Below are 24,829 nucleotides of genomic sequence, written 5' to 3'. Positions count from 1 at the left end.
TACTAATTTTTTCTGTGGTCCTGGCCAAGCCCCATTACTTTGCAACATGCTAGAGAACGATTGTTACGAATCGATTTTCAACCCGCGTCGGTTGATACGAATAAAGGCTGCCCCACCGATGGCCGCCAAAGAGAACAGCGCGCAGTCACATGATTTCTGCCTTTCTCTTTTGGTGCGGAGGTGCGGACGCGGCGCCGGACAGTGCGGAGGCCGCAACTGGGCGGGAAGAGTTTGAAACGGTGGCGCTTTCGTTGCTTTCCCTCCTTTTCTGCATGCCATTGGACGGAGTGGCTGCTGTGCTTCGGGCCGCGTTCTTTGTGTTTGCGCCATTTTGCCTAGTCGCAGCGAGCTATGTCTCGCAAGCGGAAAGCGCTCTCCTTTAAAGAGAAATTAGACATTCTTTGAAAGGTCGATGAGGATCCCAAGAGGAAGCGGACGGAGTTGGCTAAGGAGCTAGGCCTCGCAATGTCAACACTGAGCACAATTGTTGCACAGTAATACTCTATCATGAAAAACGTGCTTTCGTACAACGTCAACGTGAAGCAAGCGAAGACCGCTCAGCACGTGAAGCTTGAGGAGACTCTCCTGACTTGGTTTAAAGAAGTAACCGCAGCTGGTGTAAATATTGACGGTAAAGTTTTGCAGGAGAAAGCCGACAAGTTTGCACTTGCTCTGCACATCGATGGATTCCAGGCCTCAGATGGGTGGCTGCAGCATTTGAAGACTAGGGATGGTCTCATTTATAAAAGCATTCGCGGTGAAGCGAGAAAAGCTGACGAGGCAGTTGTCAGCGACTGGTTAGTGAAGCTGCAATGACTCATCGCGGAGTATGAGCCTCGTGATCATTTTAATGCAGACGAGGCAGGTCTGTTTTTTAACCTGTAACCCAAGAAGAGCTTCTGTTTAAAAGGCGAAGCATGCAAAGGAGGCAAAAAAGCAAAGAGCGCATTACAGTTCTCTTATGCTGTAACACCAACAGATTGGAGAAACTTAAGCTCACAGTAGTTGGCAAGGTTCAAAGGCCCGGTGCTTCAAGTGCGAGAGTCATTTGCCGTGTGTCTAACGCGCAAACAAAAAGGCGTGGATGACGGCGGCGCTGTTCGAAGAGTTTCTGTCACATCTTGACAGGAGGATGGCTTGCAAGAATCAGAAGATTGTTCTGTTTCTTGACCAGTGCGCCGCCCACCTGAGGCAAGTAATGCTTCAAAACGTCAAACTTGTCTTTTTACCCGCAAACACGACGACGCACCTGCAACCCCTTGATGCTGGGATTATAAAGAGCGCAAAGCACCATTTCAAGAGCCTTCTTGTGCGCCACCTACTTGCTAAAATTGATCAAAAGGATGAAGGCGACCTGCGAATAAGCCTCTTGGGTGCCATCCATTTTATAGCTATGGCATGGCATCGAATAACTCCGACTACCGTAGTGAATTGCTTCGGCAAATGCGACATCTTTGGAAGTCCAGAAGAGGTGCCCCCAGAGCCGTAAGATACAATTGACGATTGGGAACGGCTTAATGTCGAGTGCACAGCTGATGACTTTTGCATGGCAGATGGCAATCTCGCCCCCTGTGGTGCGCGCACGGTAGAAGATATTGTCAAAGAGGCCACATGCGAGGCTGCTGATTCCAGCGATGATGGCGACGACATAGACGTGGGCGACGGCGAAGGACCACCACTGGCGGCTGAAACGCTACACGCACTCGACGTTCTGAGGTGTGCTATGGCCGCGGATGAAATCAGCGATGACACGTGCACACGTTTTTTTGGATTTCAACAACGTCTGCTAAGTGACCTGACAAAGAAAAAGAAGCAGAAGGACATTAGAGACTTATGCTTTTTACGTACGTGTGCCTGAGTGAGTTCACCTCTGACTTTAATTTAGCTAGTTTTAATTGTGTTTCGATGATACGAATTTCGGCTAATACAAATATTTTTCGTGACCCCGTGAGATTCGTATCATCAAGATTCCACTGTATTACACATGTACAGTGCCTAAAAGTAATGTTTGATCACTCGTAAAAGGCATGCTTTAAAGTGCCTAAGCAAAAATTTGACACTTTTCACACTTTTACAAGTACGCAAAAGAGAAGCAAAATGCACAAGCCATGGTGTGGCAACATAATCAATGTGCAGAATGGGTCACTGTGTGCAGCCTGAACCAAGGCACACATAATTCCTAAACTGTCATATGAGGTTTCGAATAATGAGTGGGACTTACCTTAACATATAAGGTGGTAGAAAGCTGACGAACACACCTAAGACTTCAAGGACTGTTGATGCAAGTAGCTGAAAGCTGCAGACCTTAAAGACCACCCAGTAAAGGGATCGCTGTTTCTGAGTCTGTGTTGGTGCTGTCCCGATGAGCAAGCCTTGCTCATCAACAAGTGTCCTTGATTTTAAAAAAGAAAGATTTCCACATTTAGACACAAACTGACACATCAGATAAAATTAAGACAGAGATGTGGACCTCCCCCCAAAGGCAGGCAAAAGTAATCTAAAAGTGTGAGGTTGGTTCTGCATGATGTAGGTAACATCCACAGTGAGAGTAAGCACTAGGTTGACTAATGTTTTCATTTTGTTTAAAATATTGTGCTATACCCACAGTCAATCATGTTTGTAACATTTTCTTTACTGCCCAATTAAGGTACCAATCCTTCCTCACAAAACAGAAAATAATTGCAGCGTAGGAGGCAGTAACCAATGTGGCATGCCGTCTTCCCTACATTTATGAGGGAAGGTAAGTGAAGCGGCGGCTGCAGCATCCATACTTGCCAACCCTCAAAAGTTGTACATATACTTAGGACCACAGGCAAAAACAGCAAAATTTGATGAAGAATACTTAAGGTCGAATAATTGGATAAAATATAGCATTCTCCATTTAAAACTGTCTCAACTATAAACAAACCCTTTAAACACACATTGCAGAGGCGGTAGGTGAGTGCAAAGATGAGCCATGTTCCAAAGCAAGCATCGCAAACAGGACTGTGCAAACAATCCTGTTGAGAAATGTCACAAGTAGGTAGAGTTCAGCATCATTGCCAGTATCACTGCTACGATCCACACTAGAATCCACAAGGAGACATCTGACAACATTGCTTATAACATGCTGGGCCACTGCCTTCACAATTGCAGCAGTCTTAGTGTGGGAATTTGGACAGTTCTACCCTTCTTTGGATCTGGGAAGCATTTTGACAGCAGTGGTAGAATGACAGGCACACCTTGAAGCCTAATGTGTTATGTTTGCCATTGGAGTTGCTCACACACCTTCGATGCCTGTCTTACGTAGTAGGAAGGGCATTGCCGTAGTACCTGGTTTTCCCCATGCTGCTGAAACCTGTGTGCTGGAGAAAACTTTTTCCTGGCTTCTGTGCAACTTCAACACCACCACCGGTGACCGTCGACAACATTAAAAAGGCCTACTGAGGATGGTATGAACGCCTTGGCAGCAGCGGAAGCATGGTGGGCACAATTTGAAGCCTTATCTGTTATGTTTGCAGGTTGGTCTTGTTTTTTTCTCTGTCAGTACCATTTTCCGTCCTTTGCTGCCACTGCTGCCATCGTTTACTGTATAGCGCATGTAGCATATTCTTTTTTTTTTGTGGCTGTTGTGTACTAACGTAGCCACAATGCAGAAGGCGGTGAATGCCTTATGGGAAGAGCTGTGCCTTGAAATTAAAGCTGCATGAGAGGTGGTAGAGTGGAAACTGTGTGCTGAGATCAGAATGTTTCAAATCGAATCCCATGAAAAGGCTCACAGCATGAAGCACATGAATGAAGCGTTTGAGGAAATGCAGAAATTTTACAACACTATGAGCCCTGAAAATGCCAGTCTGAAAGATGAAATCAGTACGTTGCAGGCCGAATTAGATGGAATTCGAAAATGTCTCACCAATACCGAGTCTCGCCTATTGCTCTTGAAGCAAAATACTGAAATCAAGGGAACCAAATGGAATCGAAGAGAAGCCCAATGAAAATGTCAGTGACATTGTCAGCAAGCTCGGAGTGCTCTCTGGTGTACCTTTAACACCTGAGAACACATAGGCTTAAAGGGGTGGAGACATCAAAATTTTCGTTCATGCGTTTGTTGATTCAAACGTTGCGTCATGCTTCAGGGAGCACGATACACACAGCGGGATTCATATATATCCGATAAATAATTTAATAATAGCATTATTATACCGAGCGATTTCGGTTTCGGTTTCTGGGCTCCGGGGGATGCTATGACGTCACAGAGGAGGAAACGCAACATGGCTTGGTCACGTGGCCCACGAAAAATAGTGACGTAAAACTATGCTGCGTCGTCTGCTCGCGCATACGCGTGCTCTGCCAGCAGAGGTCAACCAGTGGCGATTCGAAGTGCATGTCGCGAATATTATAATTATTGCGAAGAGCGACAACAACGGTAAGAAAATATTGCGGCTTGTGAGAGTCGGTGATTCATTCTGAAGCGCCGTAAGCTTTAGCTTTGAAGTGAACCGGAAAAGGCCTAGCGACGATATCGGCGGCGCCGAACGATCAGAGGCGGTGAAGCTGCCGTCGATGCCAGAGCGACCACTCCTCGGTCGCTGATTGGCCGCTTCGCCGTACGGCTGCCGCACAAATGGGTCCCGGGCCCGTCCTCTCTACGGCAAGGAAATCTCGCTGTTCGCGAGCAAAACCGCCGTCACACGGGAGCCCGCGAATTGCAAACGGCGTGCGGCGAGTTTCCGTGCCGGTAACGTGGACGGGCCTGTAACGTGGAAAGGCCAAGCGAAGGAGAGTCCGCTCCGAGCTGCCGAACTACGCGACTCTGCGAGGAGAGACGCAGACAACACGAACGCCGCATATCCTGGTCCCTTTCGGAGTCTACACTCAAACGTGTAAAGGCCCGTCCGCAGGGCAACTCGCCGCACGCAGTTTGCCGTTCGCGGGCCGGCGTGCGGCGTTCGTGTTGTCCACTTCTCTCCTCTTGTGTCCGTGTCTGCACGCCTTACCCCTTCTTTGCATTAAGAAAGGATTTCTATATGCCTGTAGCTCGGTCGTAGTGGAGGCTATGCTCGGTTGCTCGGCTCAGCAGGCTCCGTAATCGGCATTTCATCGCTACTTATCATACGTCACGTTTTTGTGCTGGTGTGCTATGACGTCAATATTTTCGTTCCTCCTCTGTGACGTAGTAACTGCCACGCTAGCGATGGGTCTCGACTACGAGAAGGAGTTTTTAATGACTCTTTGGAGCTCAATTAAAATTATTTTGAAATGTTTGCAGCGTCCAATACCTCGTTCTGGGTGTCCTTGCATACGGAAGTAGCCTACAACATGCTTTTTATAGCCTCAAAATTTGGTGTCTCAACCCCTTTAACATCGCATTCTCTCTAAATGAAAGCCAAAAAACAATGTTGTGCCATTTACCCGGTGTCAAAAGAGAGACGCATTCTTTGAGAAGGCAAGGAAGCTACAGCTTAACAACAAAGGTTTCGGGAATGCTTCAACATTGCCAGTTTTTGTCAATGAACACTTGTGGCCCGCTCTTAAGCACCTTGTGGCCATGGCTGTTTCTAAGAAAAGGGAAAGTGGCTAGAAGTACGGCTGGAGCAGAAACAAGAAAATCTATGCTAGCAAATCAGACAGCTCTCAGGTAATCACTATAAAGAATGATATCTTGACAACATTTGGTAGTATTCACAGCGGCAACAAACTAACCTATCTGAGCTTTATCATGTATATGAACAGTGGAATAGCTCACAAATCGTACTTGAAGCTGCGAATAAACAGTGCCAATGTGTGCTCAATTGGGAGAAAACTGCCAACGATGCCTGCTATTGTGGCAATTGATAATCTGTGTAGGTGTGTTTTTGCTATGCCTCGGAATCAGCAACCGAAAACAAAATGACATGGGTCATGTCAGACGAAGTGAAATCAAGCTTTTATGTTTGCAATCGAATGAAGTGATTATAGTTTGTAATGGACATGATTTTACAAAATTTATTTGCCATTTGCCATAGCTTCCATATCTAACAGTTGTTTAAACATATCAGAACTGAGTAAGTTTATAGCTAACGAAAAAGAGCTATGCTTTAATTGTGTTCATTTTAATCTGCAGAATTGCAGGAACAAATACAATAATCTAGATTTTGTTTTTCGTGAATTTGACTGTATTTTATGTTATTATGCTTTCTGAAACTTAGTTCACCATGGAGCATGATGTTTATCATATGCCTGAATATAATTCCTGTCTGTTATTGTCCACTCTGTGCTGATCCTTCATCTTTTTCTTTTATGGGCTCCATCATAGAATTTGTTCATTATTAAAAATGCAACATAATCTTAAGTGATGATTCCAACCTTGACCTCCTTGGTGACAGTAGCATGAAAATGGATTTTGAAAGCTATCAGGATGTTATTACATCACGTACAAGAATAACAACCAGTCACATGCTCACAAATCGTTTGATACTAAATTCAGATACTGAGATTACCAGGTATGACTCATTTAATTAAGCCATAAGTGATCACTTGCCAATGTTTGTGTGTTTTGACAATATCATCAAGGCGAACAAACAGGCAAGACAGCAAACCAATTACTGGGTTATCAACCTAGAACGATAATAAAAATTTTGTGAGTGTTTAGTCAATATTAACTGGGACTATGTGCTCAGTGAGAGTAATCCTCAAAAGGCACATGACAAATTTATTAAAATATACACAGACATTTACAACAGAGCATATTACAGAAAACATTTACCCAACCAAAAAACACTTCCAAGCGGTAGGTCACCACAGGCATGTTAAAAGCCACTAAGCAAGCGAGATCAAATTTATACAAAGTTCCTATGAGCCAGGTGTCTAAACACACTACAAGGATTTAGAGATTACAGAAACTATGTTACAATGGAGCCTCATACTGCCAAAAAGCATTATCAGACAAACCTATTCAGTTCATCAACAGAATGATTCAAGGATGTATGGAAAATTCCAAATTCTCTGATAAGATGATCACAAGATGCATCAACGAAAATAGTACAAGATGACGTGGAACTAAATGGTGTTAAAGGGACACTAAAGGTTACAAGAAACTCAAGTTAAAGTGGTAGAGCAATGTTCTAGAACGTCTAAGGCGTCAATATAATCGCGAACAGAGCTTTAGTAACCGAGAAATTGAGGTAAATGCATGACACGATTTGAGACCCCCCAGCGACATTCCGGTACTAGCCCGATGACGAAAGGACTCCTCATAATTTGTGTTACTAATACTCAACAACTCGTATTAAAAATATCATTTCATTCGATTATAAGACGGAAAAAAATGCTACTTGTCTACGTCTATTCGATTCTAAGAAAAAATAACATTTTGACGTTGCCCTTCAGTAATATGGGTGTTCGAAAGGTTTCGTTTTCGCTCGACTCTGCGCGCTCGACTCTGTGCCGCGCATGCTTTGGAGTTTCAGTAGCTTCGTTATCGCGTCGTGCTGTGAGGGTTCTGCTGGCTCGCGAAACTTTCATTTGGAACAAGCAGCGAAAATGCCACGTCCATGTGATGTCGTGGGAAGCCCTCGTTTCTTTCCCGCTCCGGAGAGCCGGTGTCGAGGCCGCCGTCGTAGTACGCAACGACGCCGGCAGTGCGAGCCCTCAGCAGCAGGTCGCGCTCATCGGTGCTCAAATCGCTGAAGTTGAGCCCACCATCGCGAGCCAATCTGTCGGTGTCAGGGTCCATTGCGACGAGCGTCGAAGTTAGCGTCATAGAATGAAGTACCAGCTTATGGGCGTCTTGCGCTGGAGTTTGAGGTATAGTAGCGGCGCCTGGTGGCGGTGCGGGAAACGACATCTGGGTCGTGCCAGCTTGGGTCGTATTGAGCCCTGGCTGTGGCGAAGCACGTTTCTAGGCCGAGTTTTGCGTCGATTCGCACATTTTTATGCCCTGTTGCGAGTGCGAAAAGGCTTGTCGCTTCTCATAGACCACGCCGACCACGCTGCGAGCTCGCCGCAGCCTATAGTTTTACGAAAACGGACTCTCCGTGTGCCGTGGGACGTAATGTGGCACGTAATTCGTTTCTCCTTCCGCTAGCCACCATACTCCCGCTTTCGCTCTGCTCTCGGCTCTGTCTTGGGTCTGTTTCTGGCCGCGCGTTCGCGTTTTGCGCAGAAAAGCCGTAGCGCCGTCTGCGGACGCCGTTCTACTCACCGATGGTGCAACGTCACTATGAGACCATGATGTCAGTACTCCTCGATCAGAGGGCGGGCGATTTGAACTGCGCTAGAGGTACGCGGACGCTTCAGAACGCATTTTCTCTTAAAATAAGTCTCTCCTTGGCACGAAACAAGCGTTTCGAGGTTTCTGTGATGGTATTTCAACAGTCCACGTTGACTTAATAGTAACCTTTAGTGTCCCTTTAATCTAGCTAAGGTGTTTAATGACTATTTTCTTTCAGTTGCCCCAACACAAGGTGACTAAATAGCTTAAGCTATATGCGACTACAAAATCAATGCACAATTTTCTAAAACGAGTCGCAGAGAACAAAGTAACTACAGCGTTTCTTTCATTAAGTAATAGTAAATTGGAAGACGCATTTGGCCTGCAGATAGGCCCAGTCAAATATAGAATTCATCTCACAGCACACTGTCTAACACACATATTTAACATTTCTTATCTGTCCTGTTTCTGCATAACGTGCAATCCGCTAGGATAGTTGTAATTTATAAAAAGGGGAGCAACGATGGTATGTCTAATTATCAGCCCATTCCTATTCTGCCAGTGTTCTCGAAAGGCTGTGAAAAAATAATCCTTAAGCCCATGACATGTTTCTTTGATCATTAACGAATACAGTCAACAGTCGATTTTCTGGACGCCCAATTTTCCGAACGTGCAGGCGCCTTCGCGGTACCGCCATGGTGCCCCTTAGAGCCAATGTATATGAACGCCAGAAATTTCAGAGGCAAAAATCCTTCACCATCCGATTTTTCGAACTTTTTGTTATGACCAAAGGTCCGAAACAGCATTGATCTAAGCCACTACCGCTGCCATTTTGATTAGCTCGCCACCTCGAACAGTCGCTCTCGCACACAGATCTGCTGGCAGCCGTAGCCACCATCGCAGCATCGTCAGGTCTAGCTACTTCGACGTTTGCTGCCAAGCTTCTTGCTATTAGGTGTCATGTTTTTCATTAAAACGATTCGCCGCTGTTAACAATGGTGCAGACTCCGCCTTTGTAATCCTAGCCAGTGGCTTCGATGTTCGAAAAACACGACGCATTGCATAATGCTAGTTCCCGAAAGTTAGCTTCGCCTTAATACATTACTGTTAGGCGGTGAAGCATATCAAGAGTGGGAAGGCGCAATTGTCATGGGACACTATGTAGTTCTTAATTATACACCGTGCACCTGCCGTCTTCTATCACAGTACGGCCACCAATACGCCTAATAAGTGTACTGCCAGGCCTTCACAGCTACTTCGGATATGCCTGTGGCGATTTGAGCTCCTGAGGACAGTAAAAGGAATGCATCCATTTTTTCGGGCTGCCCAATTTTTCGGACGTTCTCGCGGCCCCTAGGGAGCTGAAAAATAGGACGTTGACTGTACTAACTTTGTCACAGTATGGTTTCTGTCCAAACATGCTAACTGAACTAGCGCTCCTTGCTAAGAAGGAATTCATACTAGAACATTTTAAAAATAAAAATATAGTTCTGGGAATTTTCCTAGACTTCTAATTAAATTTAATTATTGGGTTTTACGTGCCAAAACCACTTTCTGATTATGAGGCACGCCGTAGTGGGGGACTCCGGAAATTTCGACCACCTGGGGTTCTTTAACGTGCACCTAAATTTAAGTACACAGGTGTTTTCCCATTACGCCCCCATCGAAATGCAGCCGCCGTGGCCGGGATTCGATCCCGCGATCTCGTGCTCAGCAGCCCAACACCATAGTCACTGAGCAACTCCTAGACTTCTAGACACAATTCATTGATATTAACCAACATCATTCTTCAGTACAACCACTAACTTTGGGTGACCCTCAAGGGAGCATATTGGGTCCCTTCCTTTTTATACTATACGTTAATGAACTCCTAAATAATGGTAGTTCGTCAAAGTACATCATGTATGCCAACGACTCGTGTTTATTCTTTTCAGGGGTTTCAGGTGTCGAGTTGGCTGAAAGGGCCAATAAGACATTAGCACTAATTAATACCGCAGCTCTTGAAAACTAACTGAACGCTCAAAACACTAAAGCTGTAATGCATAAAAAATCTTTCCATCTTTCACGACAACCAACACTGACATAGAAGTTGTTCACTCTTTTAAAACATTAGGAATCTACTTTTCAGGAAACATTTCATGGGATGATCACATTAATTACCTTGTTGGGAAGCCTTCTCGTAGGAGTGGCTTTATGCACCATCACTGTTCATCTTTTCTAGTGTCGTTAAATATATTATATACATCTTTTTATTCCTCGATACTGAGTTATGGTGTCTGCTCCCAGACAACCCTCGAAAACAGACTTCTCCGGCTACAAAAATACTCTGGAATTATTTTATAAATTTAACATTTTCAATGTGGAATATCGTATTCCTACAGGCTTGCTCGACATTACAAATCTGGCGTATGCAGGCATAAGAACACTTCTTTATCTAGCCTCTTGCTCCCCGTTATATACATTTACATTCGTAGTTTTATTTCTAAGCGTGAAATTATTTCTTGCCTTGTTTCGTCATCAAGCAGCAACCTACTTATACTAACTGAGACTTGGCTGAGCAGTGACATGACAACGAAATACTGACTGATCTACCAAACTTTTCAAGTTTTTCGGAAAGACCATAAAGATTCACGAGGAGGGGGCGTACTCATTGCCGCCAGCCAAGATTTATCGTGTTCCCTAATACAAGATTCATCTGACCTCGAAATGTTGTGGCTAATCTTCCACGCAGCACCTAACACAGTTTTACTAGGCATTTGTTATAGGCCGCCACATAGTAGCCAGGATTTTTCCAGTCAGCCTAATAACGTACTTAAGTCAACTGTGAACAAAGCATCCTAATTCACATATCTTCCTCTTCGGCGATTTTAATTTTCCGAATATTGACTGGCATAACCAGCCCGCACCTATAGCTAACAACGGAGAAACAAGGAAATTCCTAAATTTTTTCAACAACTTCAACCATACTCGGGTAATACTTGAACCAACCCACGTAACACAGAACTGTGCAAATATTTTAGATCTCTTATTAACCAATCACCCAGACAGCGTTCAGCCCATTACATACCTACCTGAAATAAGCGACCACAAAGTAATTCATCCTAACCTTCTCCTTATGCCAAACCGGCGCCGCAAATACCATAAAACCATCCGTCTTTATGACAAAGGAAATTTTATTCCTTTCTCGTCATGTTTTCATTCCCGCAGTGTTCAAGAAAATTGGTTACTGCTCAAAGACAAACTAGAAAGTCTAACTAATAGATTCATCCCCCAAATTAGTTTTCACTCTAATTCACAAAAGCCATGGTTTACTAAAACACTGAAACGTTTGGAGAACAAAAAGAAGGCAAGTCTCGTGGGACGCATAGCGCATGGGTAAAATATCACGAATCTGAAAGATCATATCTCGCCGCTATTTCTAATGCCAAGCATACCTTTTTTCACTGATGCTGAGTGCACTACTATGGTTAACTCTGCCTTCTCATTCGTATTTACGAAAGAAACTGAAATACCGCCATCATTTTCAGCACCCCCCTCAGTGATAAATTATGCTATGCCACCAGTTGTCTTCACATCATCTGGCATTTCGTCCCTAATTTAAACCATGAAAATTTCATATTCATCTGGTATTGACAACATTAATTCAAAGCTTTTGAAAAATAACAAGGATATTTGTGCGAAATTTTTATGCTTACTTTTTTCATAGTCACTGTTATCAGGTCAACTACCACACGATTGGAAAAGCGGTAAGATCGTTCCAGTCTTCCAATCGGGTTAAAAAAATTAACCGCTTAACTACCGTCCCATTTCCCTTACCAGCGTACCATGCAAACTCATGGAACACGTCATCTACTCCAATGTCATGAGCTTCCTCGATTGTCACAACTTTTTTCATTCTGCACAACACGGTTTTCGAAAAGGCTTCTCCTGCGAAACACAGCTGGCCATTTTTATTCATGATTTGCCTGCTAATCTTGACTCTAACCTACAGACCAATGGTATTTTTCTGGATTATGCAAAAGCGTTCAACAAGGTTCCTCACAAACGCTTCCTACTAAAACTTTCATATTTGAACCTCCCCTCTAATATCTTTAAATGGATAGAAGAATTCTTGACTAAACGCTCACAGTACGTCACCGTTAACAACCACAACTCCAATCCTATCCCAGTTACGTCAGCTGTCCCGCAAGGGTCTGTCCTCGGTCCGCTTCTGTTTCTAATTTATATTAACGATTTACCAACGCATGTCTCTATAATATTCGCATGTTCGCCGATGATTGTGTAATTTATCGCAAGGTTAATAACGCTTCTGACCAAATATCTCTTCAAGACGACCTTAACCGCATTCAGGAATGGTGTGCCAATTGGTTAATGGAACTTAACCCTCAAAAATGTAAAATCTCGTCCTTCGCGCGTCGCCGCAACCCACTTCATTTCCCATACGTCATAGCTAACATCCCTGTACAACCGGTTCTATCATACAAGTACTTAGGCATTACCTTGTGTGGCGACTTGTCCTGGAGCACGCAAGTTACGAACATCATTTCATCCGCTAATAAAACACTTTGATTTTTAAGACGTCATCTCCGCCAAGCCCCTAAACATGTGAAGTTATTAGCGTACAAATCCCTTGTCAGACCAAAATTAGAATATGCCCCACCCATTTGGAACCCGCACCAAGCTTACCTGCACTCGAATCAGTCCAAAACAGAGCAGCCAGATTCATCCATTCATCATATTCTTACGACATCAGTGTGTCAGCTTTGAAAGCTGAATCCGACTTATTGCCCTTATCACTTCGTCGCCACATTGCCAGCCTTTGCTTGTTTCATAAATTTTTTCATTGTTCACTAGGCCGCGCACCCTACATCATCCCTCCAGCCCGCATATCTCATCGCACTCGTCATCCACTTCAAGTTTCCCGACCTCGTGCCCGAACTACCACCTTTGCCGCATTATTTTTTTCCCGTACTGCAGCAGACTGGAACGACCTACCCAACGACATCGCAGCCATCACGTGCTCATCCAACTTTGCCAATAATGTTACCAGTCATGTTTCGTTGTGTTAATACTTGCTCACCAAAATATATGTACCCACCCCTTATGTAATACCCCTCGTGGGTCTTTAAGGTAATAAAATGAAATGAAATGAAATGAAATTCCAATAAATTAGACAGCTTGGAGGAACTTCAAAATTATTCTTTATACAATACACATAAACCTGAAAAGTGGGAAGTTGAAGTATGTTAAACAAACTATGGAAAACGAATTTTAAAATTTCGCTTGCCAATTTCACCAAATGAACTGTCAAGAGATGATAATAATAATATTACCATAATATAATTCAAAAATTTAAACACAAAATACTTGCGATTCTCACAAGAGCATAAATGCTTACGGTACTTTTGTTATTGAATCAGGATAACTGACTTATTTTTGAATTCCTCATTACCCATATTTTGCATATCCTGTATCTCGTGCCATGGACATTGTATTCTAACCTCATTAGCAAACTTATTTTTGTTTTTATATATTCTGTACGAACTGATGTTTGTCATTGCTTACATATTTCTATATGGTTGTCTTACTTGCGCTAGGATATGATCATTATTTTCTATGCCTATTGGTAATGCATAGATACTGCAAATCTGTAACCTGTTTAGTTAGACCAAGCTCCTCTTGCTGTGTGCCATTTGCAGGGGGAACAAACCAGTCAAGCCTGTTGAAGGCTTTTTTCCAGCGCTCCTAACGATTCTGTGATGTTTGAATAAAGATTGCTTTTTTGTTTTCAGGAACAGATCGCCAGCATGATTGGCCACAGCGAATGGAATGCTGTGTTCTATAAGCAACGCCCTGAGTAGGCACTCAGCTTTAGTTGCAGAATGATCCATCTCTAATCAAACAGAAATAGTCCCCCAGCTTTCTTTGCTATGAGCAACTTTGACATCGTCTTTCTGTTTCCTTGTAATTTGATGAACTAAGGCATGCTGCCAACCGGCATTGGAACTTTAATGTTGCAACAGCACATGCTGCAAAACTATTACTTCTTCCCCAAGCATGACTTCTGAATACACAGAAAAGCTCAAGCATAACTTGAAATGAATAGTACCCCTTTTATGACATTTTACAAAATTCTGCATGCACCCTGCAGCACCAATGCATGTGATGCATCTCACAAAAGAAGCACAGCACGAAACTATCGAAATTCCCACATGGCGCAAAGCTGCAAAACACGGAAAGCACTACTTTTGGCAATATGGAGTTTGGAGGTGAACAAGTGCCTGGCTTTTCTGCACTACAACTAAAAGCACTAGAATAAGGAGGTGGCAAACATTTGTATTTCACACCTGCTTCTTTTTAAGCGGTGCAAATGTGACAAAATCATAAGATTATTGGTGTCATTATGACAATTCAGTGGTGGTCCAGCCAGTTTAGGTTTCGGAGCAATTTTTGGAGCACGAAAAATATCATTCTGCAGCAGTTTAGCAGCAGCCACACCAGCATATTGGAGGAGTTCTGGTGCAGAAAAACTTGCCTTCTTGGAACGCTTGGAGTAGTACAGTAGTAATCTGTAGCCATTTGGCGAAGCTTGTTATTACTGAGCAATCAGTAAGTGCTATGAAGCAAGACCCAAAGTACTAGGGCTTAAATCACCACAGGCATGTCCGAAATAGCCCTGAAGGCCTGCTAGCACACTTATTAGGAGTATCGGCACTTGTACTGTAACAGAAGATGACGGGTGCACGCATGTATAATTAAGGAACACGTACTGTGTCCCATGACAATTGCCCCTTCCCACTCTTGCTTTGCTTCACCGCGTAACAATTATGTATTGAGGCAAAACTGACTTTCGGGAACCAGTGTTATGTTGCGCGTCGTGCTTTCCGAGCACCAAAGCCACTGGCGAAGATTACAAAGGCAGAGTGGGTGCCATTGCTAACAGCGGCGAATCGTTTAATGAAAAAAATTTGAAGGCCCAATTCACTCTGTGAAGGTGGATTGCCAGCGAAGCTGTTACCATCCACTCAACCTATTCTAGTCTAACGAATGAAATGAGTGCGCCATAAAATGCAATGTATAACCATTTATTGCACAACGACATTCATGACGGCTTTATGATCGCTGTGGCATACAATGAGCTTTTCGGTTTTGACAGTTGCCGCGTTCTTTGCCAATGTTAGGTTGACACATGAGTCACGGATGGCGAGTGGTAGTTTCTTACTCGCTTCTACGCAGGAACCTTATGGGCACCCTGCAATGAAGTTTGCCTGTAGATGTCGCGCCACTTAGCAGCAACGGTGAGCACCCGCAGGTAGGCCCTCACCGTCATTTCACCATAGTCCGTTGTGCACTCAGGCCCACCTGAAAACTTGCTTTTCCAATTTTTTAATGGATTCACCACGGCCTCTTGGCAGCTCCTTCATGAGAAATGTGAACGAAAAGAACAAGCGCAGATACTGCTGCGTTAAGGATTGTCACTACCGCGAAGGGGATGTCAGCATCAAATTTTACTGCTTCCCTTCTGAACTGGGGGGAAGCAAACCGGCAGCTGAAGTGCATCGTCGCGGCTCCTGTCAGTCTTGCGAATTTCTGTTAAACGAACTAGGACATAAATGCAAAAACGATAAAAAAGAAATAAAAAAGAACCAGCAGCAGCATCCGTAAAAAAACACAATAAAGTGTCAACTGCATAAAAACATGCGAACTGATTCCCGCTGTCATAAATCAGTTTAGATAGTTGTTTAGCTCGTCTTGCTTCAAAACAAACGTGCAGTGGTTGTTATGTGTCAAATCTAGCTTCGTAAGCGCTCTGTGCTGAAGCTTTGTATGCACTGTGCTTCTACCTACGCCAAGATCAACACACGAATGCTGGAACCAAGCTCATTTGTGCCAATGTTTTCTCGTGCTTAGAACAGAACTGAGATTGAAGTATACTGCAGCACACGTCGAGTGTTTGAAAATTAGCATTTCTCTCGCGCACACTAGTGCATATTTGTTCAGTCTTCACATTGTTTAGTCTCAGCTGATTGCTCTCTATGATGCTTCAACAGAAATGCCCTCTCACATTCGAGCCAGAACGACACTACCAGAATAGGCTCGAGGCACTTTGTCAACGAAGAAAAAAGCAATTACCTGCCAATTCGCCAAAACCTTTACAATTGTGAGGTACAAGGCACGCTCCAAGTAATGAAACGACAAATGACAGTTCAAAGACGTCCACGGTCGCATTTGCTCACTTAAGTGGCATAAAATAATGATTTGTTAACTCAATTTGAGTTCAACGTCGTAAGCATGCATGCTTTGTTGTGACAACTACTTCGCGACCTGCGGTGGTTGCTTAGTGGCTATGGTGTTGGGCTGCTAAGCACAAGGTCGCGGGATCAAATCCCGGCCACGGTGGCCAAATTTCGATGGGGTTGAAATACCAAAACACCCGTTTAATTAACTTTAGGTCCACGCTGAAGAAACCTAGGTGGTCTAAATTATCCCGGAGTCCCCCACCACAGCGGGCCTTTTAATCAGATTGCAGTTTTGGCACCTAAAACACTATAATTTAATTTAAGCACCTCGCTGTAATGTCCATGCTGTTTACTTCTCTGACACGATATGGATGGTTGTACTCATAAATTTGACGCCCTTTATCAAGCATTGGTGGTCCAAAATAGGCCTCTATGTTTTCGATTGCCTTAAAACCACAATTTAGAACGTCCGACAGGTTGCAGACGAGTGCCGCAAAAGCATGCCTCCAAAGCAGTGGCCGCCTCGGTTTTTCGTGCAACTGACACGTTGGCGCTGATGGCTGAGCTGATGGCTGTGCCGCCTGACTATTGCAAGGAGCCTATAGCAGCGCTAGCCCATTGTTCAGCGACTCTCGCCGCGATCCATCACGCACAATTGACACCATGCCGCCCATGTATGCGTACGCTAGATGTGTTTTCTGCACTAAATCGCTGATTTCTAGAAAGCCAAGTATTCTGTGGACTGCCACAAAAGAATCGCAGGTCGGTAGAGGTAAACAAAGATATTTCAGAGCGATGACTACAATTGTTAACACGCAGAGTGCACATATTCAACTGGCATAAAATGATGCTGTCCATGTGTGCGTGTGCTACATGTGCTTTTTTAAATCGTCAATTTCTAGAAAGCCGAGTTCTTTATGGACCGCCACGAAAGAATCGCTGGTTGGTAGAGGTAAACAGCTTCGCTGTAAAACATGGCACTGAACAGCAAGAAGCTCTGTAGCGAGTGTCGAATTAGCTAGGCCTAGTTTTGCTGCGGCTGCCAGCAGATTTGCATTCGACAGAGCCTGTTTGAGGCGATGAGATAATCAAAATGGCGGCAATGGTGGTTTCGATCAATGCCGTTTCAGCCCTGCGGTCATGGCAAAAAGTAAAAAAAAATTGGACGGCGAAGGGTTCTTGCGGCCAAAATTTCAGACGTTCTTATACATTGACTCTATGGGGTATTGCGGCGGTGCCGAGAAAGCGTCCAAATTATCGGGCATGTCCGGAAAATCGGTCGTGGACTTAGGTGCATAACCCTACTGAACACATTGTGTTGCTGTGAAAACGCGAAAATACCGCACTTTTGCACAGTTCCAGCGAATAGCATTGAGTAGGTACAGCCAGGAGCCGGCAAGTCGAATTGTAGCAAAATGGCGCAAATGGTGCAGTTACACCACCACTGCAAATGTAAAGCTCTTAAAATCGGGCATTTTACGATAAAATCATAAAGGTTGGCAGGTATAAGCATCTAGCCCATGAAGCCACAGGATGAATGGATGGATAAGGTTGGACCCTTTAAAAAGGGCAGCGGCACATGCCGCCTAGCGATGTCTAATAATTTATTTTGCACTTAGTGAAAGGCATATTTTCACTCTTGCCTTGATCGCTGTGGCGACATCAGCCTTCTTACCATGTTTGATTAGTTTTATGATTTCGAGCTTCACGGTGAATGGCTAATTCACGCGCTTCGCACTAGCTATCACGGCAACACTGCAGGAGAAGGCCCACAAGGTGTAAACACAACGAACGACAAAAGCAGCAAGGCAACTCAGACTTGCACCATCTTGCACGATGAGGGCACAAGAGCCTTTGATTGGCTGTCTGAGCAAGCGCTGTGTTGAGTGTGACGGCGAATTTCCCCACTCCCGTGAGGGAAGGCCAACTTCTGGGGGCACTTTTGCGCCACTTGATGTTCAATATATCAGGAGTCGCTGCAATTTTGTTCAATGTAAGCATAATTTTTGCTACATATACTCATAGTAACTACACCGTGTTCAGAAACTGTTGGATTTACTGGACAATTCGATGTAAACGGGTTTGACATAGTCGGGTTCAACTGTATTCGATTCATATTCAATAAGCTCTCAAAAATCACAATTCGCACACCCCTAGTTATAATACTAATGAGTTGTCTTTAACTTGAGCAAATAATACGATTCTCTTGTAACACAAAAAAGTTTCGAAGTTTAAATTTGTTTTGTAGTGCACAGCAGTGGTTCTTGAAGTTCTGTTCGAGGGGACATGGCGGATGTTCACAGCTGTTCGCATCTGGTCATTCAGCGCTGTGTGTAGTCTCTTGTGCCTTCTATGTTTGTGTCATTCTGCTCGCGCTACAACAAATTAGAAGTTGGCCTATCATAAAGGCCATATAGCTATCTGCATGGCAAATGCAGTGCTCATAATTTGACTGCAGCAAAGTCGTCATGTCCACACAGTGAGGTCCTCACACTATGTGAGCTTAGTGTCAGCTTCTGATGAAACTACGTCTGTATATTGCTCGTGAGGTGAGGTAGGCTGTGCGCTACTCAAAGCACTCACCTCAGTTGTTGTGGCCTCTTAATAGCTGCTCTGTGGAATGCTCTGAATGCATTAGCACACTTCAGGTCAGTGCAAAGTCGATGTAGTGTGGACAGATCCAATTTGCCATGATATCCAAGCAGGACAATCCTGCAACATTACAAAAGGGCATTGCATGCATCAAAGTGTTCTTTTCACTTTGTGAAAGGTCTTGAAGCATGTAAGAAAAAACACTATATACAATAAGTACCCCTACTTTCCTCTTTCCCAGCCTAGAAAAAAAAAACTAAGAAACTCTGTCACTGGTAAATTCTATTCAATTAAAAGCAGTCTTTGACTGACTATAATAGCAAAACAATTACTACCATATCTTTAGAGAAAACAATGCGAGGCTTCAGAACAGTTCACATGATAATACAGAAATGCAACAGTTCTTGCACACACACACAAAAAATAGTGCTTACATGGTTAAACCTCAATATAACTAACTTTAATAAAACATAATGCTCAACATAACGAAGTAGCCAACTTTATATATGTACATAGAAACTTTATTGATGAGAAAGGAAGGAGGGTTTGGGATGTAGATGGTTGAAGTCCTCTAGTTCAAGGTCCCACAGGCCTGATGCAGGAGAGTTAGCTGCTCCCCCATGTTTGTGCTGGACAGCTGTGCCTCCCACTGCTCCGGGTTTACGATTTTCAGTATGCTTAACTGTGTTTCAAGTGTCTGTGGCTTTCGCATGCAGCCCCATGATATGTGATATAAAGAAGAGCTACCCTCGCACCACGAGCATTTAACCTTAGGGTGCCAGTCAGGAGACACGGTGCTTAGTCTTTTCAGGTGTGGATGAAAACCTGTCTGTATTTTTTTACGATCACATCCTCGCCGCTTAGTCTCTATGGGGAAGTGCATATTTTTGACGGTCGAGACACTGGCAAGCTAGAATTTCCCTAGCACATTTGGGGGTTTCTGCTAAATAGGTTTTTGTATCTTTCTACTTGAGGGGTGGTGCAAGAACAGACACGAAGTCAGTATAAAACTGGATGGACATGCAGTTCCGAAAGTCTCCAAAGCCCGAATACTAATGTTTTGGGTCCAAAGAAACTGCAAGGCATCACGCATGATCAAAAAGCTACAAACCACAACAAACAACATAGTGAAAATGATTCACAGAATCACATATCACAAAGAGGGGATGAAAGAGAAGGACACGCTCCAACTCAATCAAGCCCTAGTCATGAGCCATCATGAGTCATGAGTCAGCCAGAACGAAGAAAAACAAGTAGACACCCTCATTAGTAGTGCTATAAGGCTCCCCTGTGGTTAACCAAGTGCACGTCAACCGAAAAGCTGATGGCACTTGGATTACAAAACACTTATGCCGAACTAAAGGAAGCAGTTCTCATCTCGCAGAAAGAATGGCTAAGCCAAACCCACGTGGGTAGGGTAATTCTCACAAGAGTGGTAATTCCTCCCTACCCCCAACACTTGGGAGAGATGTTGGAGGAAGTGTCGATCAGGAAAAGAGTCTCGGTGGCACATGGTTCGACATCAAGCTAGACTCAAATGGCACAGGAAACAGTATGGCAGGCAAATCCCAAGCCAAGAAAACACACTACGTGGGTGCGGCCCGATGCAAGTTCGGCAGCGATGGCAAGCACGAAAACAAAGGAAAAAACAGCTTGGGCAAGTTGGTGCGCATCTCCTTTTCCAGTGCGACCGTGGCTGTGCATGGTTGTCAGCGTAACTGAGCTCATACACAGCCCGCATGCCCTGTTTGAGAGGTAATTTGTAGCGCGTGCGAAGACAGGGTGAGCTGAAAAGCATCATGCTCTATCTTCCTGCGTGTTTAGTGTTGAAGGTTGTGGAAGTTTGAGTTTCAAAGATGCATTGAAGCAAGAGGCAGATGAAGCATTCGCTTCCTGCTGCCAGCGCTTTTCATGATAGCACCATCCTACTGCAGGCGACACTATCAGCTGCAAGAGAGAAGTGGACGTGAAAGCATGGCTGGCTTCACTTTGTACAGCTGATGTGAAGATATCTTCGATGTGGAATGAAACTATCTTTCATCGCCGACTCTCAATTTCAACAGAATAATTTTTGTTCTCATAAAATTTTTTTTTCCTACTTGCACGATCATTTGGGAAATTTCGCGGCCCCTTCCATGCAAGAAAAATCTACCAGCAATTGTACCTATTTGTATAAAAGGTTGAATTTCAATAAAACTAAATTTCCATATAACAAAGGAAATTGCAGATTTTACCAACTTCGTCATATAGAGGTTTAACTGTAAAGCAAAAGCATGTAGCCATATGGTCTGTGATGTAACGACAGTGTCACAGGGCAGGACAAAACCCTTGGTGTCCCCCTCGATGGTGGCAACTATCTGTCACGCAACCTGCAACCATCAAGTCACAGGTTTGATTTATAGCAGTGCATTCTAATGAGCGTTAAGTTCCTGGTGCATGTGAGAGAAAGGACCAAATGATTGAAATCAATATCCAGCCCCTGTGTAACAGCTTACAGAAAAGTGAACAGCTGAGTCAATCTAGGCAATGGCTGTAAACTGCAGAGCCATCAGTCGAGGTGCATAGCCCTTTCAGCCTCGGCAGTAAGAGGTTTCTCAATGGCTGGAGCTGCACATCCAAACTTCCTTGTTTTAAGAAAACAAGGAAACAGGTTCTCAGCACAGAAATAATTAGCAGACATCCGTCTCTTTGCACTGTGGTACAACGAAACTCTCTACATCACCTATGATTGACAAACTTGATTTGCTTGGAAATGCACTCCTCGTTGCAAGGACACAATACAGAGCAGGTCAACAAACACCGACCAGCAAAATGAAATAGAGGTGTCAAGAGGACTAAAAGTGGCACATGCAACGTGTGGGAAGGGCAGGGAGAACCAAGATGCTCAATCATAGCCAAGTTAGCCAAGTTTCAAACGCGTGTGGAAAATGAACATTTAAGACTCTAATTAATACATAGGAGGGAAAGTTATTTCTCTTGACATTCATCGTAAAGAAAATCTAAGGAAACTGAATTGTATAATAAAAATATGAGAGAGCTGCACTGATGTTTGGCTCATTGATGTATTGGAAGAAAAGGACCTTTCCATTTTCTTTTCTCCAAAATATTAATAATCATAATGTTAATTTCCCATAAGCACTTTTTTTTTTCATTAGTGTCTGCAGGCTTTGCCAGGGTATGGAGGACAGTTGTGCCCTTGAGTAGGCATGCTTGCTAATGATGGCCAACAGGGCAGTTCTAGGCTTGTGTAAATATTAACTATTTTTGAATATTCAATAGAATATTATGTTATTCCATATTTGCATCGGCTTGAATTTCAGCATTCGAAAAAAAAAAAAAAGAGTTATATACATATTTTTCACATACAAGCCACACTCCCAAACCCAGAAATATAAACTAAAGACAAAAAATAATTTGCGTATATAACCCGGAGAAATGCTTGCACACAATGGCCAAATCTTTCTAAAAACAGTCTCTATTCGCATGTGCATGTCCACATCATATCTTCGGCCAGCAGTGCTGTTCCCCACCTGTTCAGCAAAACTCATGTGGAGAACGCTGCCCTAAAGATAGTTTGACCCTAGTGCAAGCTGCGCTGCCTTGAAACTACATCTTGAAGGCCACTTGTGCTGCTATGAAGCCACACCTCCAGGCAAAATTTGCACATAATCCGCACCCCAATTTTACTGCTATATCTAGGAAATTTTTTATACATGTTACAAAAAAAATCTGCACCTGCTCAATTATCCAAGCATTTTACTTGCTGTGGCTTTACGACTTGCCAAGAGATGTGTGGTCACTGTGAATAAATTTTCCATTGATGCAGCACTGAACTGTAACTTTGGTGGCTGACACCTGGTGAAACAGCACTGGTGAGGCCTAAACTGCCTAAGCAAGCCCGACTGGCCACTCGAGGCACTTGGCTTGTATTCGCGGGCTTCTTTCACACTCGAAAAAACACTTTTATGTAGTATGTATTGAGCAACAGAAAACTGTATCGGGAATTTTTCATGTGGCTTTACAATTTTCTCATTGACACTTCTTATCTAATTACAATGTTTGAGAAGTTATCAATTAAGACCAATTATGTAATGAGGTGAAATGCAAAAAATTATCTGAGTATCTTTAAGCGATGGCAAACAACATTACCTTGGTTCTGTCCAGCTACATGATATTTGCATATTTTTAGATCTTGGTGCATGATACTTGGCACCATATCTCAGAGAAAAATATTTTTTTTTTCTAAGACCTGCCTCTCTCCATAAACTGGACCTAGCCAGGACAGCAGCAATAACAGCCAAATGACAGTTATGTTTTTAACAAAGAGCAGGTATGGCTGATAACAACGTTGCCTAGAACTATCTCTGTCTGTGAAACAAGAACTGCTTACCGCCACATGTGAGTGAAGAATATTCTGGGGATGATCGTCCACTCTTGGAGGACACAGTAATGCTGCAGAGAAAAAGATTAATGAGTGTTCTGACATAGACAGTACAATGTACAGTCAGCAAAACTCAGCCATCATGTCCAATTCAATGAGATCAAGAGTTGGAGGTAACAAACAGGAAAAAAGAAGAAAATGGCAGTTCCGCCCAAACGGTGAAGCATTAATAGCCATAGTACAGTGCCTAGATGGGTAGGTGTGCCACCTGCTGGGCATGAAGCATAGTTCAGAGCTTCTCTGCTTAATGACGACAACCGTGGTGCTTCCATCAGAGGGTTGTCACAAGTGGCGCGCATCGTGTGCTGCTGTGGTCATATTACAGAGAAAATGCAATGTATTTATCCCTGTATTTAAACTGGAAACCGTCTTCACAGTGACACTATAGACAGCTGCAGATTTCTGAATGCAGCGGAGCTCCATCAGTTGCGAAGGTAACATACTTGCCTTTTCCATCAGCTGTTTGTTTCTCGGTTTGAGAGGCTAAAATATAGAGCTCTTAATACTGTTTTCTTCAGTAAAAACATTAAAACTGAGTCTACAAAGAGGAGCACCAATTCTGCACAGACAAAACACTCCATCAGTTCTTCTAAAGAAAGGTAGAGTCAAAATTTGTTTTATGAATCGGTGTGTAATTGCTGTATGTGAACATAATTTATGCAGAGAGTATTCTTATATGATGAAATGCGCAATGAAAATGACTTGGGCTGAAGGAATGTAAAATACAATTGAATAAATATTGGTATTCTTCCCTAGCTTTATTTCTTTGCCTGTAAAGGTGCTATTATGAACGAAATGTATGGTAATTTGTGTCGAGCTGCACACATTTGCAATAGAAACCAACAACCTTTTTTTGTCAATGAAAATAAACTTGTTCTCCAGAAAAAAAAAAGACTATTTCTTACTTTGTTCGATGACCTATGATAAACTGTATGATCTATGATGAGAGTAGTAGCTTGTAGCATGCAAAATATAGTCTGGACTCTTGATGGTCGTATAAGTATGTTTGAACGTAATAGGGCTATTCTTAAGTTGCACAAGTAAACCAGCAATGCACCAAGCTTTTAAAGCAAATGATAGCCTTTAATGAAACGCAGCACTGCATCACAGCGCTCACAATACATGTGACGCAGCGTGAGGCACTTTTTCTTTTCTCGAGTACGCTCAGGAGCCAAGATCTTGCTAATTACAAGTAAGTGCAGGTGAGTACTAGATTAGGTTTATGATGCTGTTCGTAAGTTTAGGTTTTTGCTGCTCACAAGCGACCAGTCCAGAAGGCTTGAGCTGGAAAAAGGAAGAAATATCTGCCAGCTCCAGTGCACACAGCAGTCGTTTTCTTGTGAACTGCGTCCGCTGCACTTGAAGCTGAATTTTATTGTTCTATGT

At 43.4% G+C, this 24,829-nt stretch overlaps 1 protein-coding gene across 6 annotated transcripts in view; it reads right to left on the bottom strand.

Moving 5' to 3' along the window:
• Positions 1-24,829, bottom strand: part of LOC142578625 (multidrug resistance-associated protein 1-like) — a 289,636-nt gene that overhangs the window by 199,617 nt on the left and 65,190 nt on the right. For all 6 annotated transcript variants that reach the window (XM_075688047.1, XM_075688043.1, XM_075688046.1 and 3 more), the window contains 3 exons: positions 23,393-23,454; positions 18,994-19,122; positions 2,222-2,392 (listed from right to left, as the gene is read on the bottom strand). In XM_075688047.1, the coding sequence (XP_075544162.1) occupies positions 2,222-2,392; positions 18,994-19,122; positions 23,393-23,454 (362 nt within the window). The remainder of the gene's footprint in view (positions 1-2,221; positions 2,393-18,993; positions 19,123-23,392; positions 23,455-24,829) is intronic.

The sequence above is a fragment of the Dermacentor variabilis genome, chromosome 4 (genome assembly GCF_050947875.1).
Source record: "Dermacentor variabilis isolate Ectoservices chromosome 4, ASM5094787v1, whole genome shotgun sequence".
Lineage (NCBI taxonomy): Eukaryota > Metazoa > Arthropoda > Arachnida > Ixodida > Ixodidae > Dermacentor > Dermacentor variabilis.
The sequence above is the reverse complement of the archived record's forward strand: the minus strand, read 5'-3'. Positions and strand labels throughout refer to the sequence as shown.